The sequence below is a fragment of the Scleropages formosus genome, chromosome 11 (assembly GCF_900964775.1).
Source record: "Scleropages formosus chromosome 11, fSclFor1.1, whole genome shotgun sequence".
Lineage (NCBI taxonomy): Eukaryota > Metazoa > Chordata > Actinopteri > Osteoglossiformes > Osteoglossidae > Scleropages > Scleropages formosus.
This window is the reverse complement of record NC_041816.1, coordinates 24,380,606-24,398,514: the sequence shown is the minus strand read 5'-3', so window position 1 is coordinate 24,398,514 and position 17,909 is coordinate 24,380,606. Positions and strand designations below refer to the sequence as shown.

Below are 17,909 nucleotides of genomic sequence, written 5' to 3'. Positions count from 1 at the left end.
CTGAATGCGATATTATAGATATGTACATTATAAATCTAGAGCTGTTTTTTTTTGTTAAACATTTCAATGTAAAAGTATAACTTGGAACTGATTTAATAATTTATGGATAAATGCAATGACTCAAATCGAGGGGTCATGAGCACCGCACTGTCCCGTTTAGGGTAACCGCCAGAACGGTTTGGGATCCGCTGAGGTACCCAGACACAGGTCACCCAAGCAACAGCTTCTCCGCGTTCAGCTTCTTGCTTTGACTTCCTGTGACGGGGGACTCGAACCCTGACCTTGCACACTTTTCTTTGCTAAAGGGTGCATGTCGGACGGAGGATGTGTCCCACGGGGGTTCATACCGAGAGCAGCCATGGTATGAAGTGGACCGTCCCGGCTCCTGGAGGGACGTCCCCGCATCCCATGGCTACTCTCACAGGCTTGGGTATGAGGAGGACGGCCAGCCATCGCAGATGGGGGAGTCGTGTGTGTGTGTGTGTGTGTGTGTGTGTGTGTGTACAGTAGACTGTGTGTTTGTCTGTGTCAAGTAAACTGTATTTGTTGCTGACATGCTGTTCTGTCCTGCTGTCCCACCTTGGTTACTGGGGGACGGTCGGCTGGACAAAGCATCTACCCCCTCCGCCCAAGAGGTCCTGTCCAAAATGCCGCCTTCGCTTTGTTGCATGTGTGTTTACCTGTACCTGTCGATGTTTGTGCGTCTTCAGTGGAGTGTGGGGTCTTGCTGGGCGGGCAGTACAAAACCCTCCTTCTCCATTTGACATTCCTTTATGTCAAACGATAATAAAAACTTGACACATTCCATTTTAATGATGTAATATGTTTTAAAAAAAAAAAAAAAAGCGCTGAGATGTCATGCACAGTCATCAGGGGAGATGACTGACCAATGTAGCGTGTAGCCTTAGAAAACTCCCCCGACCGAATTTCAAAGCAGCTTCGCTTCACGTGCCCCGCACGCACACTCACTGCAGGGGGCGCCGGTCTCCCCTCTGGGCCTCTCTGGTCTCTTTGGTCGGCTTGACCTCCGGGTCTTTCCTCCAAACTGCCTCGGGGCCAACGGGGGCGCTCAGCCTCGATGGGTAAAACTGGCCGTTCGGCACATCTCTGCTTAATCCAGAGGGGTCAGTGTGTGTGCGCTCGCGCGAGCGTGTGTGTGTGTGTGTGTGTGTGCGTGTGTGTGTGTGTGTGTGTGTGTGTGTGTGTGTGTGTGTGTGTGTGTGTGTGTGGGCGAGTGTGATGTGAGGGTGGAGGGCACGTGGAGCGGGAGGGCAGTGTCAGGCCCAGCCCAGCAGTGCTTCGGTGGTGCATTCTGGGTTTTTCCGCCTCTCCTGTTTTTTTTTTTTAGCCGAGCAGACTGTGATCTTATTGGTCGATTTTCCCCCAATCGCCCCTTGTGTGGGATTGGGTTATGACAGGCGGCTGCAGCGGGGGTCGCTATGGAGCTGAGCTCTGATTTTGTTCCACATTAAAGAACCATTTTTACTACTATGGCTGTGAACGCTTTTTCACTGGGCTTTGTGTGGCCTGCAAATGTATGTGTCTTTGCACGTTCTCTCTCTCTCTGTGTGTGTGTGTGTGTGTGTGTGAGCACAAACACTTGTTTATGTCACGTTATAAGGGCCTGACTGTTACTTATTATATTTGTACTAATCATCCTTTACTATTATTCCATAGGGGGTACAATGGTGCAGCGGGTCTGGCCGGGTCCTGCTCTCTGGCAGGTCTGGGGTTCGAATCCCGCTTGGGGTGCCTTGTGACGGACTGGCTTCCTGTCCTGGGTGTGTCCCCTCCCCCTCCAGCCTTGCGTCTCGTGCTGCTGGATTAGGCTCCGATTTGCCGTGGACCCCCCCCCCAGGGACAAGCGGTTTCAGACTGTGTGTATTATTCCATATCCACACTGGAGACCCTGTGGAGTTTCGGGTCGTCAACTCAGTTACTGCATCAGTTCAGTGTTAACGTGAATAGCAACTATTTTGTGCAGCAGGTCCTTCACCAAATCAGTATCTTGTTCTCCTCCACCCATATTCCCAAGCCAGAGATGCATAGTGGTTACAGCTGCTGCCTTTCTACCAAAAGGTCACATCTAACCTCTGGCTGCAGTATTCTTGAGCAAGGTACTTACCCTAACCTACTCTAGTAAAATCACCCAGCTGTATAAATGGGCAAATAACTGTAAGTAGCTTAATGCGGTAAGTTGCTTTGGAGAAAAGCAGCAGATAAACGAATAAATATAACACACCCCAATAGCCAAACATGCTCATACAGCTGAAAATTAATAAATAATGGTATTTCTCCCCTTAAAGGAACGTGGCCCTAATCGGCTGAAGCATCGAGAACCTTGATTTGGTCGGATCACATGGTGTACAGTTTAACAGAAACCGCCAGGTCCAATAAAATATGCGCCTTTATAAATTCATCACTGCCTTGGCTTGATTTCAAGCCACTGAAATGGGACTTCGCGGATGACCGGCAAGACGGCCCAACGTTTGGTACGGTGACTCTGCTCACCTGCCTGGCGTTCTCAGCGAGAACACTCCACACTTCATATTTATTCACAATGAGGTGAGACGATAAAAAAAAAAGGCGTGGGCAGCGGGACCTGCATTGTACCTGACATTTCTCTCACCTTTTCCCCCAATTAACTGGGATAACGGGAGTTATTTGTAGCTGAAATATGAAAATGGTCATTTTCACTCATCTAGGAAGGACTGGAATGTCACTGACGGCCCTTTAACCACTTCTCAAGGAGATCGACATTGGGGACAAAAAAAAGACAGATGGCAGGTGTACTGTAGGATACAGTTATATAGTAAAATGCAGTACAAGACTGTAAGACATGGAGAGAGCAGTTGACTGAGCAGGCCACCAGGTGGCGTAATGGTTAGAAGTGTTGTCTCTGGATCAAAGGTCCCAGGTGTGAATCCCACCTCCTGCAGTAGTACACTCGCCCAAGGTACTTACCCTGACTTGATAGAGTAAAACTTACCCTGCTCTGAAAAGAGGTATAAATCATTGTGAGTTGTGAAAAGCGTCAGCTGAATAAATGAATAAAAGAGGCCCGCAGCAGAGTCTCGTCGACACAAAGAGCACAAGACGGCGAGATCAAGTTGAAAAAAAGCTTTGTGAATGAATCCGTTTAGTGGGAATGAGCGCGGTGCTCATGACGGCAGCGCGTAACGGTGAGAAGTGGTGGGCGGAGCCAGTGAGAAAAGCTGACGTTGAGAAGTGGGGTTGGGGGGATTGTAGGCGACAGAACGGAGAGTCCTGTGTGCAGAGTGTCCCTGTCTACGTAGAATGAGGAGATGCCCTTCCAAAGTGCAACAGACGACTTCGGGCGCCGTGCAGAGCTCCCCCAGCAGGAGACCCCTGCTTACATCACGGTGGCCTATTTAAGGAAACGCTGTACTCCCACAATCCCCCTGTGCCAGTCCTCCTTTGTGGATGGTCGCCAAGGCCGTGTGAGGATCGGCAGTGCTGGGCAGAGACCATCAGGTGTGTCTGTCAGATCCATATTGCCATTTATTTTTCATTTTAACTCGGCCACTTATAAGGTTGCTGCCATAAATTAAAATATATGCAAATAAGCAATATTTCAGCCAATCTCTGACTGCCCATTCAGTCAGTCAGTAGTAACAAACCAATGGCAGTGAAAAATGTAAGGGTTTCATCCATAATTTCAGCAGTGCGTTGGGAAATGGGTGCACTGTGTGCGACACACACACACACACAGACACACATATATATACAAGGACAGTGACACCAAGCGCACAGGCAGGCAGCAGGCTGGCTGTTGCAAGTTCGATGGCTGCCAAACAGTGTGCTGGTCACAGCATGGGGTAAAGGGGTCTGATCTCGGTCCTCATTGGGCGCGACCCCCCCCCCCCCCCCCCCCCCCCCCCCCTTCCCTGCAGGGCATCTTTCCGCTGTTATTCAGTGAGGAAAGCCATTGCCTTGCAGTTGACATGATGTGTCTGGGAGACAGAGACAGGCTGAAGGTTTCTCCCTCTGTCAGCACCAGTTAGGTGCAGACAGGCTCTGATGGCTTACAGCCCTGGAGGACAAATGGAGAGCAGTGGGGTGGGGTGGGGTGGGGGGCGGGGGCTCATCCGCTGAGAGGACAGAGGTAAATGGATGAAGGAGGCCGACGGAGAACCACATGTAGGAGTGGTGGCCGAGGGGCTTGGGGACATCATACCATGCGGTGGGAAGTATAGCATCGGTTGCAGCGAGCAGGTGACGGACGGGTGGAGGCGCTGCTCGGCGATGTGGGATCCCTGACAGCGAAGTGACTAGTTTACATGAGAAAAACACACCTGCAGCACAGGTAAAGCACAGGTAAATGACGCAACAACACATAACGCCCAGAGACTCACGTTAGGAGAGGGCGAAAGAGGAAATTTCACTCTTGCATGTGTCAGTGTTTTCGAAGAGACCCTCCACTCAGGGATCATGAACACATGTATGTTTTGGGAAAAACTGCGAGAACATTTTGCTGGAGGAGTTGTGCTCAATTGGACAACTGAATTTTATAACCTGCGCCGTTTGGCTGAGGACGCTCTGCACAAATGGAAAATGTGTGTAGTAACGATGCACGCAACACAGACTGGTGCCGAGCGCAGTCATTTCCCCTTCAGATCGTGTGAGGAATAATGAAGGATCATCTCCAAGACACACAGATCGCTGCAGGTCGGAGTGGATCCACCTGCAGAGTGTTACTGCCATCTAGTGACCGTGACCAGGACGCGCTTCAGTGGGATCGCTCTACCGTCCAGCACAGAGCACCGACGGACTGACCGACTGACTGAATGGCCAACTGACTGGGTAACCAACAAACTGAGTGACCACCTGACTGTATTACCAACATACTGAATGACTGACTGACTGACTGAATGACCAACTGACTGGGTAACCGACAGGCTGAGTGACTGACTGACTGAACGTGTGACCAACCGAGTGACCAACTGACTGAATGACCAACTAAGGAGTCAGACTCAATAAGTGACCAACTGACTGAATGACTGACCGACTGGATAACCAACAGAGTGATTGACTGAGTGACAGACTGACCGAATCACCGACCAACTGGATGACCGACTCACTAAGTGACCCAGCAGAGCACCAGGGAGGAAGTTTTGTCTTCAAGTGAAAAAAATTTAAATAATAACGGAGCCCAAAACACAAACTACATATATTATGCAGCATGAAACATTAAAGGATCTGACAAACTGTATATTTACTTTAGAGGGGACAGCTGGTAGCAGTGATTAGAACTACTGCCTTTGGACCCAAAGGTTGCAGATTTGAATCTCACCTCCAGCTGTAGGACCTTTTATCAAGGTACTTACCCTAAATTGCTCCAGTAAAACTACTCACCTGTGTATGGGCAAATAGTTGTAAATCACTTTTGGAGAAAAGTGTCAGATAAATATAAACATTGCCAAAATCTATTTAGTCTTGCATGTGGCCCTGATCGCCACTGTGGTACTCCATGGTATTCTGTGGTACTCCTCTCTGCTTGTAATAATACCTCCTCATAAGGCAGCTTGAGTTTGAGCTGCTGACATGACAGCTTTACCCCTCATCTGTGTGGATGGAGAGGAGTAATGGGTCGGAAACTGGCGTCTTAATCCAGCAAGGGTGGGGTTGCGTCTCAGGGGGGTAAGAGCTAAGCCTCTTTATGAAATATAATTGGAATAAATTAATTGCCGTTGAGAAGCTCATCCCTCTAGTGTTAGACCAAGTGACTGAGCTACTTCATGGTAGCCCGGCCACAGGTGTAACAGAAAATGGGCTCGGATGGATGCGTTCTAACACAGTCCATACTTCCCTCATTAATTGGTCTCCTGATATGTGGTTTTTCACTTATCAGGTCTGCAATGATTCATACCAGTTATCAATAACAAGCCCAGATTGTTGTTTGAATGTTGGATACTTGTGGCATCCATTCCAGACTCAGGACATTTGGTAAATGAAGGCTGCATCTGAGAGTTACTCCAAGTGGCTGCACAAGAGACGCTGTGAGACGCAGTGCATTGTGGAAACTGTGTACCCACACTCTCACTTGCATTTTGGTGCTTCATAATCTTGCTGACATACTCAGTTGTGCGAGCTTACTTCATGAAATCAATATTTCAAAATGAATTTTATATACTAGACACTTCATGTTCACAGGGGTTTGTGCACCCCCCCTACAAAAATGAAATTTAAGGAGATGGCAGTTACCCTGTAACCTAATAAACCTTAAAAAGCAGCAATTTTGATTAATTTTTGCATTTATTGGTTCAGAGTAGGAAAGAGATGTTACATAAACTTTGTCTGTTTATCCACATTTTATAGTACCTAAACTGCAAAAAATAAAGTTACATGTGTATCATTGAGCTTTTACGAACTGTGATTAACTCATTTGAAATTGTGTACTTTTTACGGTGTCTTGCATATTAAAATTTTTATCCAGCTTCTTCAACATATACAGATATATGATGAATAACTGAGAATGTGCACTTGGGAAGCAGGTTATAACAACTGAGCTCATTGAAAGTAGGCTCATGTAAATGTGAACAAATTACACATCCATCCTGTTTTGATTAGTGATCATCTGCATTTGAAAGCGCTGTTCAATAATAGCTGTGTTATTTTAAAATGCAGTAATGGATATAGTTCCATGAAAGAAATTATTTGCAGCTGTGATGACCCTTTGAACAACATCTCTTTTGTGTCCAGGCCTCACTCGATGTGGGCTTTTGGCCCCAAAATGCAGCCTCTGCAGCATACAGTTACATTATTTATATATTTATTTTGATGGTTGCTGGTTCACTTCCCTGCAGGTGAACCAGGTATTGTACTCCCTGTTATACAGGTACTTCCCGTGAGTTGTTTCAGTATAACATGCAGGTGGACAAATGGGTAAAATTTTACATTCCTTTGCACACCATGAGCGACTAATGAAACAGGTCGGCATGAATTCAGAATTAAAGAGACAAAGGGAGGAAGAATTGCTGGCAAATGTATGCGAATGTGCTTCGTGTTCAACCCAAATCTGACCCGTTCACTCATACACATTTATAAATCCCAAAAGCACATCCCTCTGCTGTAAAGCAAATGGGATCACACACTCAAAATCGACAAGTGGTGAAGGACATCCAGACATGGCGTTGGAAACTTTACTGCAGGACAGCAGCAACTGCCATCACTAGGTCCCTCCCCACAACACCAAGGAACCTCTTTCACAACCACACTCACCAGTGTGACAATGAGCTGATGGAAGAAGCCTTTGTAGCAATGTACAGCATAGCAAATCCTGGGTCCTGACTCTGCAGTGGGGTCTTTATGCAGGTACCTTGGATCACTGAACACCAGTCGATGCAAATCACTAACAAGTCTAACTGATGCAGAGAATAAATATTTTATATAGACGTAAAACCTCTTATACCCCCTGCTGTTCAGTACACTACACAGGCTTTGAAGTTAACATTGTAGATTTAGCAGAAACAAATTAAGGCCCACGACTACAAGTGGATGCAATCAGTTGAAACCCCATGGGCTTTGAGTGTCCTATACAGCCAGAAAGGAATCTGGGAATGGATCAGTGTGTCCCTGGGTCCAGGTACTCCAGGTCTGGTGCCCTCAGCCTTTGCTCCTGTTGCCGGTTCTTGGCAAACTCCTGCAGCAAATTCATAACCTCTCCCTGGTAGTCTGGAGGTGTCGGCTGGGCCTCTGCCAGGAGGAAGAGAGAGGAGAGAGGTGAAGTTTACACCCTCACGTACACAACATACCTGGCGCAATTGGTCCACCACTCCATGTTCCAGGTCAGCTAATGGCGAAGAATCGGAGTCCCATGTGATGCAGACCTAGAGAAATCGCCTAAACTACTGAAGAAGCAGGCAGCTGGGATGCTAGAGCCCCCCACCCCAACATGGGCTCACTGCCAAGGGGACATATTAATTTATTCCCATATTTCCATGTTCCATACTGTGTGCTTGTGCTGAAGCAGCAAATTAACGATTTCTTCAGTAACTATGAATAAATCAAAATAATGTGGAATTTTGAATACTGACTTAGAAGCAGACAAATCTGGATACTCGTTTCATTTTTACACACACCAGCAGTCAGAACAAACCTGGAGTAAAATCATGCAAATTAATTTAGATTATGGCCCCTTTAATGAAGGAATTCTAAAAGTTATGAACTGCAGCCAGACACCCAGACTCCTGGTGCTGACCTGGGAAACGGGACGTTTAGTCTCCATCGTAGGTTTGGGAGGAGGGACATCTTGTGGCCGCAGCTAAAACCCTGCATTGGCACAGCACTTCCATTAACAGTAGTTTTTAATTATGTTAGCGTGCACTGCATACTACTAATGGACAGCAGGTGGCATAGTGGTTAGCGCTTCTCTTGGGCACTTAAGGGCCCCAGGTTTAATTCCCATCTCCTGCTGTACTGATCCTGAACTAATAGAGTAAAAATGACCCAGCTGGCTTTGGAGACAAGGATCAACTTAAGAAATAAAAATCAATGTAATGAGATGGATAAGGTGACCATATACTGCTTTAAAACCATGACACTGCTGTAGTTTTCACACGGAGTCTGAATAACTGATTTCTTTTTTTTTCCCCCCATTATGTCTAAGCGTCTGTCTGTCTCCCCTGTGAGGACGTACCACAGCCGCTGCGCCCCTCCTGAGCAGGTCCTGAACACTCCTATAAGCGATCAACATTAATTCACTTGCTCTTTAATTCAGATCAGACAGGGCTGTCAATTAAATTTATTATCTGAGGTGTCGGGAACTCCCTGACTGCCGTTTGTTAAGTGTAAAGATATTTTAACCCATTTGGCAAATTCTACATATTTATTAAAACAAACTATTTGAGGTTGTCCTTTTAATTAAAAAAACAATATTTTGCATGTTACAAAGTGGCGTGAGTATGAGAGTGAAAAGGCTGGTAAAGTTGATCATAGCAGTGTGTTACACAGTCACAATCTGCAACTTATAAACCTTGACAGATATTTTTCAAAATAACCTTCTACTAGACACTAACAGCTGTGACATTTATATCACTATATCTTTGTGAATTAAAAAAGAAAAAAAAAAAATCAGGCCAAATTAAGATTCTGCCGGGAACAAGCCTGCATGTGGAGTAGATCGCCAACAAAAACACTAGAGAGCTCAAAACTGAATATGTATCTGCTACATTAAATTTTGTTAACATCACGTCTTAACCGGCCACTGAGATCTGTGTGTGTTTCACACCTGTGCCCACGGGACCTTTCCTGCAGGCCTACCTGTCGCCCAGTAGTAGATGTCCCAGTCATTGCTTGGCTCGTTGATCAGCCGATCATACTGCCTCAGCTGAGCCTCGGTCATGGTGTTCAGGTACTGCTTGGCAAACAGACTGCAAAAAGAATTGACAGCTCATACACACACAAATAAATATATACATGTCGCTTGTTACGCACATAAGGTTGAACTCCAATCTAGCCTATAGTTCACAGCTCATGCAGAATGAGTTGGTGCAAGAACTCCACTGACCTTCACCTGCAGCGTAACATTACTTTCAAACACTGATAACAGATTAACTAATAACAGGGGACAGTTGGTAGTGTAGTGCTTATAGCTGTTGCCTTTAATCCAAAGGTTGCAGGTTTCAAACCCAGATCCAGCAACCCTGAGCAAGGTAGTTACTGTAAATTGCTCCAGTAAAATTACTCACTTCCACAAATGGCTAAATTTTTGTAAGTCGCTTTGGAGAAAAGCATCAGCTAAAACAATACATGTAAACATGAAAACTATATAGTCATCCTCAAGGTACAAGCATTTGGTTTGCGAAAACTCAAGGTTATGGACGGCTTCGTTTCATTCCGCTGCTACTTCATCTTACGAAAGTGGATCGAATTTGGATCTCACATGTTTCTCGACAGCTGACGAGACTACAGCCCCCACACGGCCCCCTTCTCAGGTATAGTTTCATATGTGCTGTGTTCATAGACCTTATTATCCCTGTTTTGTTAGTTTCATGTCACAATGTTGGTAATCAGGGTTGTCAAATGGACTGTCCAGATGATGTCAGCTGCTTTGGTGCACGAAATGTCATTTGCATTGTCTTCATTGATTTCACTTTATCATTTTGTTTTTTGCATTAAAAGTTGAATTTATATATAAAAAGTGACGTAGTGTCACTTTGTTAAGTGTACGGTACACAGAAGCTATGGAGGCACACGTGGACAAACAAACAGTACTATACAGTCATTAATAAAGGGAAACTGCCTTGTTATGTCATAACCGATGTCAACTATCAATGTAACTTTATTCATTTTAACTGAATTTGGGGACATTTTAACATAAAGGGGTGTCAGTTCTGGGGCTCAGAAACACAAAAAAAAATTTTACCATTGAAATTAAAGGTAATTACATCTTTGAGTTGTAATTTATGAACTCAATAGTTACTTAATATAATTTATAAAGGGTTTTTCAGGAATTCTGAACACTGTATAACTAATGAAACTAGAATCACAGAATGTTATGAAAACCAAGAGATTCAGTCAAACAGAGGGAACGCATCCAAACACTAATGACTAAGGTTTCGGTTAGAGTACCAGAGCCGCAGCACTCTGTCACATTTAGTTGCCAAACTTCTAAAACTAAGCAGGTCTGATCCCAGTTAGTACTTGGATGGAAGATGTTTACTCAACGGGTTGGCAGCTGCGGCTTTAGTGAGTCACAGCTGAGCAGCTTTATGACCTGTTTCAGTTAACACCCGATTTAAGCATAAAAATGAGACCGAGGACTTGCTGTCAGTGAGTATCAGCTAGTGACACAGGCTGAGCTCAGTCAAAATGTCACACGATACTCTACAGAGGCAAGTCCAGCTATTCGTCGTTCCGCGGTTGCATATAAATACTCCAGTGAAAGCGTGATGACATCAACCAGCTCTCCGGGGCCAGAGCTGAAATCCTCTCCCCGTCTTCCTTCAGACGAGATGCTTAATTGAGGTCCTGGCTTCCTGTCATCATTAAAGTCCCTGTTGCTGTCAGTATAGCAAGGGTGCAAAGCCCAGTGGCAAAGTCTCAAAAATGAATCATTCTCCAGATTAACACAGATAACGTATTCCATCCCATATCTGACGAAGAGCAGCATGATGAGGGTTTGACTCAAAGTGGCCGACCCACATTATGAGGGCTGAGAACAGTCACCCCCCCAATGCTGTCAGATGCAATGTTAAGGAAGTTGAGATCCTTGCCTGAAAAGTTCTACATGCGTGTAATCCGTTAATTATAACATGTTGAGCGCGTCCTTCAATAAAAGTGGTATTAAAAGACACGGTGTCGAGACAACGAGAACGGTTATCGACGCCCCAGTTGCTAAGGACGCTTCTCTTGTAGCTGTGAGGTCTGAACCACACATTAAGACTCCCACACACACACCGTTTCCTACAAAAACCAAAATAAAAGGGCCAAATGCACAATTTGTAGTTTAAACACACTCATGTGCATCACATAAAGACACCCATTAACAGTTATTATAGGGTAGTTTTAAAACACCGTACAACATTTAAGGTTACATAAATACCAATTAATATAAATGTCATAGCTTTTAGTGCACAAGAGAAATATGAAAGAGCCAGCACTTCAGAGTATGCATGTGGAGGATTTAGAACCACACGAAAGAGAAAATCCAGTCACCATGTTTTACCATTCTTAGCAAGGTACCTGTGATAGGTTGAGTCCAACCTCCTGCTGTAGTGGCCCTAAGCAAGGTACATACCCTAAACTGATAGTAAAAATTACCCCATTCCATGAATGGGTAAATCCCTCTAAGCAGCTTAACACTGCAAGTTGCTTTGGAAAAATAAAAAAATAAATGTACATATAATATACAGAAAAGAAAAGGCTTAAAGAGAATTTGGGACATCAGCACATACTGTATAGTACAGAGCTTTACAGGAACCAGAACTGAATGTAGAAATCCATTCCATTTGTAGAAGGGAAATGGCAAAGCCTTTCCTATCCTCTTTACTGACACCTATCAGGGTAGGTGTCTGATTTACCCATAGCTTTCAGCAGTGGGCACGGTAAACAACTGAGCTAAACAGAACCTGCAATCTCAGTACAACTGCATCGTTACCTTGCTTGGAATATGGAATATATTTATAGTCATATAATATTTATACCTGCAATTTACTTGCAGGGACAGCAGGTAGCACAGTGGTTAGGACTATCTCCTTTGGACCCAAAAGTTGCAGGTTTGAATCCCACCTCTAGCAGCTGTAGTAACATTGAGCAAGAAAAGCATCAGCTAAATGAATAAATGTAATTCTACATGACCTGTAACCAATTTTATTTCTCCTGTCAAACGGCTATGAAATGTAGGGTATCCTGGTGTTTGGGATTAAAAAGCATGAATGATGCAGTACGTGACAAACTTTTTCAGCATCAAATCACTACCTTTGCTAAATTCCAAGGATTTCTCTAATGAAAATACATTTTTGCTTGGAACAAACAATGTAGTTCTGATTATGAATTTGCAGTCTCTTCTATTACTCCAGGTAAAAGTCCCTGATAAATCTATGCCTGATTGTTCAGGTTTCAAAGTGACAGCATTTCTTCAACATATTTAAAACAAAAATCTAACTAGACATTTACAAGAGAGAAGTAAAGCTCCACTCGCTTTGGCAGCTGTGTAAGTATTAAATATCCCACCAAGCCATCAGTTTTTTTATACTTACAGATGTCTAATTAAAACTGTTTACTTTGATTACCTCAATTAAAAAGTCAACATAGACGTTACCAAATCTCCAGTTTGGTAAGATTTTTTAAACGTTCTAATCGTCAATAAAAACATTCCATTTAGTCAGTAGAGAACATTTATTCTCCCTCATTTTTTTTCATTCAGATCAGTTAGAGTAGAAAACTAGACTTCATCTGACTGGAAATATCCCTCAATGATGGGCTGAACACCAACAACTAATCATGCAAATTTATAACACAATGGCTTGTTTAGAGGTCTGAAATAGTCTCAAATGTCATTTCATTTTAAAACACATCTTTTGTATACATACAGTGTTGCTTGAAAGTATGTAAACCCCATAGGAATGGTCATTATTTATAAAATCTTAAAATCATAAACATAAAATGAAAAATAACTATGATTTACACACCTGATTCTATTTACCTACTTGGTTTACCCAATACAACTTGGGCTTCACTTATTTATACACCTGCACTACTTGTCTGTTTCTACTACACAGTTTCCTCTAAAGCAACATATGGAATTGGTCATTACACACCTATTATGTCACATGAAAAACACAGATTCTCATTAAATAACCATTTCGTGGTAAAACTAAAGATCACCAGGGGTTACCATACTCTCAAGCAGCTCTGTGTTCTCCTATACATATAAGCAATGCTGGAAATTTAACTGAGCAGCAGTGCATTTAACATTTATTATTTTGCATTCCAATCCCCCAACTTGTTGTTGGATAAGCACTACTGCTGTTCACTTTTAAACTTGATTATATCACAGCTGTTTTTTTCCCTATGTATTTTAGCTCTGAAAAATCAGTTTGGCTGTAAAAATTGAGTTCTCGTGTACTGAGTTTGTGCCATCACCACTCTTGTTTAACTGTAGTAAGCAGTACACAGCGAGCAAAAAGAGCAAAGCTCTGGAAAAATTCCCTTCAGTCTAATACGTCTATAGGAGAAGTACATTCCTGGCCTTGTTCCATTTCTCAAAGCTGCCAGGTCACCGAGTGCACAACCAAGTGGTGGTTATAGAGGGTTTGAGCTGAGCAGTTTGCAGGTTTGTGAACATGAAATGTCCACATTTTCAATCTCTTCCCGCATCGATCAGCTCACCGGTCAGTGCCAGAAATGTGCGTTTCTTTGCAAATCACACTCTGTGCCAATGTCTCAATTCTATCCAATGCAATCAGTCCCGCTACTGCTGTGATTTGTGGTGTTTTTGCAGCAAATGGCCTTTCCAAATTCTGGCTAAAGTGGTGACGAAGCCTCTATATCAGAATGCCACGATTCTGATTAATTACAGTAGGTAAGTATACCCATTTATACCACAGGGTAATTTTTACTGTGTCAATTCAGGGTATGTGCCTTGATCAAGAGTCCTACAGCAGGGGGTGGGATTTGAACCTGCATCTCTCAAATACAAAGTACCAGCTTTAACTAGTACACCACCTGCCTGCTGAGTGGGATACATCTCTTTGGCCCTTTTTGGCCCGGAATAAGAGAAGATACACACTTACTGGAGAGGGGTTCACGAAACAATGTAAGAAACCTTTAACAAAAAAATTGATTTCTCTCCAACTACACACACACACACACACACACACACACACATTTTCAGAACCGCTTGTCCCAAATGGGGTCAGGGGGAACCGGAGCCTACCCGGCAACACAGGGCGTAAGGCCGGAGGGGGAAGGGGACACACCCAGGACGGGACGCCAGTCCGCCGCAAGGCACCCCAAGCGGGACTCGAACCCCAGACCCACTGGAGAGCAGGACTGTGGTCCAACCCACTGCGCCACCGCGCCCCCCTGTATGCAGACATATTTGCTTTTTTTTCCTCGGTGTACTGTCCATCTGTACACTGTTTGAACCATGCGATGTGCATTAAAAAAATGGCAGTTTAACAAGGAATCTCCATATATTCATTGATACATTATAATCAAAACAATTTCAAGCTGTGGGAGTGGACATAATATTTACAGGGACAAGGGAGCCTCAAAAGAGTATGAACGCCTTAACAGAAGCTCTATTAAAACACCACACACACACACACACACACACACACACACACACACTGTAAGCCCACCTGAAACCACTCCAGCACTTGTGTAATTTTTGTAGTGAAATGTCAAGACTGAAATGCTCTCTCTTTGACTGATCCCTGCTCTAAGTATCTCAGGTACTCAGCCACATGTTCTCATCCGGATCGATCTCCACAATTTGTCCTCGATCCTAAGAAGCAACACGAAAAAAAGCTGAACTTTGAAGTTCATTGCTAAAACATCACACGGTGCCACAGTGTCATTCTCGGGTAGCCTGCAGTCCCGTCCTTGGAGAGAAGGTCAAAGAATTCCTGAAAAGTGCCGGCATTCTGTCTATTGCCATTCTCTTCGCATCTCCAGAGATATTTGTGTTTTCCAACAAGACTATATGAAACATGATTGTAATATGCTGCTGGTTGTTTTCAATCTAGTTTTAAAAGCCTCTGGCTCCAGCTGATTAGAGACATTTCCACTGACAGTGGAAAAATTTCCAAGTTGTCAGACTTGCAAGCAGTTTTGCTGGATGCTTTGAATAAGTTTTCCTGATACATTTCCAGTCATTAAAAGTCTGAATGAGCCTTTGATGGGACCTTCACTGTGAAATCGGCAAAAACTCAGAACTCAGACATCTGCACATGGCATACAGTAGGGCTACAAAACTGCAGCTAACTGCAGCGATAATGAAACTGTGTGGATAATTCATCCACTGAAGATGAACTGGAAGCAGGTATTTCGCATCTTGTTGAGAATTTCATTTCTTAAATCATCATAAATAAATACAAGTGGCCGCTGATTTACGATGGGGTTATGTTCCGTGAAACCCAAAATAAATCGAAAATATCGCAAGTCGAAAATGCATTTAATACACACCTCTGCGTGACAGAACGGGAGATGCGGATCGCTGCCACTGCCCAGCGGCGCAAAAGAGTATCAATCCACATATCGTTTTCCCGGGAATAAATCATAATTCAACGTTCTAAGTACAGGTTCTACTGAATATCTGTCACCAGCTGACCATCGTAAAGTCAAAGAAATCGTAAGTCGAACCGTCGTAAATAGGGGACTACCTGTAATGTTGGTTCAATAGAGTTCTTGTCATGGATGGACTGCTATGAAAGGCGGCAACAACTAAACAAATACAGCTGGTGTAGCACATATGCAGTTATGAGATTAGCTCATAAATTTCTTTTCTCCAAAGAGACTTACTATGTGAACCTACTGACAATGATTTATCAATTTATACAGCTGGATCATTTTTACTTGAGCAATTGAGGGTACATATCATGGCTCAATGGTGCTGAGAAGGAAGTGGAATTCAAACTCCTTTGGAAGCAGTTCTAACCGCTACGCCCCCTGCTGTAGAGTTTGGGTTAAGGAAAATGGACCAATGGCTGACTTCCTGGATGTTCCCGCCTTCTGTATCCCTGAGCATGGTACTTAACCTGAATTGCAGAATAATACTGCATACACATATACAAAGTTAAACCTTTTTTTTTGAAGGTTTTACTGTTCCATTGGCCATAGAGACAGGGACACTTCAGGATGACCGCATTCCTCAAATAAACAAAGCAGAGCAGCGGAACAAAATGCTCATGTTCAGCACTGCAGAGACACGTTCAGTCAGGACAATCCCCTTCACCATGCACCCAAAAGGGGGCTGGGGGGTGGTTGACTGCCTCCACACCCTCCACGGGCCTGTCTGTTTTTGTTGTGGCACAATGGGACTTGGAAGACTTTCATTCTAGAGTCAGCGTGACACTCACCTGAGCAAAATGCAGTTCTCCAGCATGCCTCTCTTACGGCTTTCGTAAAGGAGCCGTCGCCGTTTCACATCAATGGGTTCTCCCACTTTCTCCTGCCATGGGGGTAGGGGTATCTCGATCAGGTATTGGCCAGAGCTTCCAGGGGCATCACCATGGTAACCCCGGACTGAGACGGCGCCAACCACAGAGGGCCTCCATGCTACTTGAGAAAGTCTGCTGAACAGCTGAACATCAACATCATCATCATCATCATCATCTGAACTGCACACAATCATGTTTGCAGCTATGCCTCCTTCTCTTCCTTCTTTTGCTGAGATTTACGTTGCTTTGGACAAAAGCATCTGATCAAATGAATAAACGTAAATGTAAACATGCATGTGTTAACCCCCCACCCAGGTTAACTGTCATTCCCTACACAATCATCACGGTTTATTTGCTTAAAACTGCACACAACATCTTCCATATTTGCCCCACTGCCAGCAGGAAACAGCGGTGAAGACGCGACACTGGAGGGAGCGCGAGGAGGCGCGAGCCCCGTTTGCCGTTATGGAGGGACCCCGCTATACGAGGTTCTGCAGAACCGCATTTGTTGCTCCGCAGAAGGACGCAGTGAATGGAAATCGAAAGAATTAAAAACAAATGTGCTTCGATATATTTATTTTTAAATTGTCATGATGAGGTTTTCGATATCGATTCACGTCAGAATTAATAGGTGCGGGAAAATTAGCGATCGATACTCACACTCAATGATCATTCATCATGATTTCTTAGGTGAAAAAAATAATGTTCGCTATCTATGTGTCACTACTTACTATCATGTGTGTGAAACGCAAGTTTTCGGTTCGTATATTATTATATCTTCCTTCGTATATCATTGAGGATCTCTAGTAGAATTATACAACACACAGAGTCCTATTGTGTACAGTAAAATCGCCGGTTGTGTGGAATCATTTACCCTCTGTGTGTGTGTAGCATTTACCCGCTTGCACATCAAGAGTGTCGACAAAGTTTATTTTTCGATATGAACTTGATGAAGTTGTACTCCCTCCGTCCGAGTCCGCTGGACTGTCAGTCAGTGTCAAACCACGGGACTATTCTATTGCTTTTCAAAATGTACACATCCAAAAATTAGAAAATCTGAAGCACGGTGTCGTTTACAATTGCTTGAAATAAATTAATTAAACTCACTCTGTTCGCAATAACCGCAGAAAACATATCTTTCTGTTTTTTTCCCCTCAATTTCGCGCACGTACGAGGGCCGCGCGAGGACGACGTTGACGGGTCACCTCCGTGGTCATGTGACCAAACTTGGGACGCGTCCACGTGACTGCATCAAAACGCGATCGGCTGAGGTCACGTGGT

General features: G+C 44.1%; 1 protein-coding gene across 1 annotated transcript; it reads right to left on the bottom strand.

Annotated features, from left to right (window-relative positions):
* Nucleotides 1-7,149: 7,149 nt before the first annotated feature.
* Nucleotides 7,150-17,868, bottom strand: sdhaf2 (succinate dehydrogenase complex assembly factor 2). The gene is made up of 4 exons (XM_018763895.2): nt 17,736-17,868; nt 16,548-16,771; nt 9,283-9,392; nt 7,150-7,716 (listed from the first exon to the last, which is right to left on the bottom strand). The coding sequence occupies exons 1-4, from the start codon at nt 17,760-17,762 to the stop codon at nt 7,586-7,588; spliced, it is 492 nt and encodes a 163-aa protein (XP_018619411.1). The 5' UTR covers nt 17,763-17,868; the 3' UTR covers nt 7,150-7,585.
* Between the last annotated feature and the right edge of the window lie 41 nt (nt 17,869-17,909).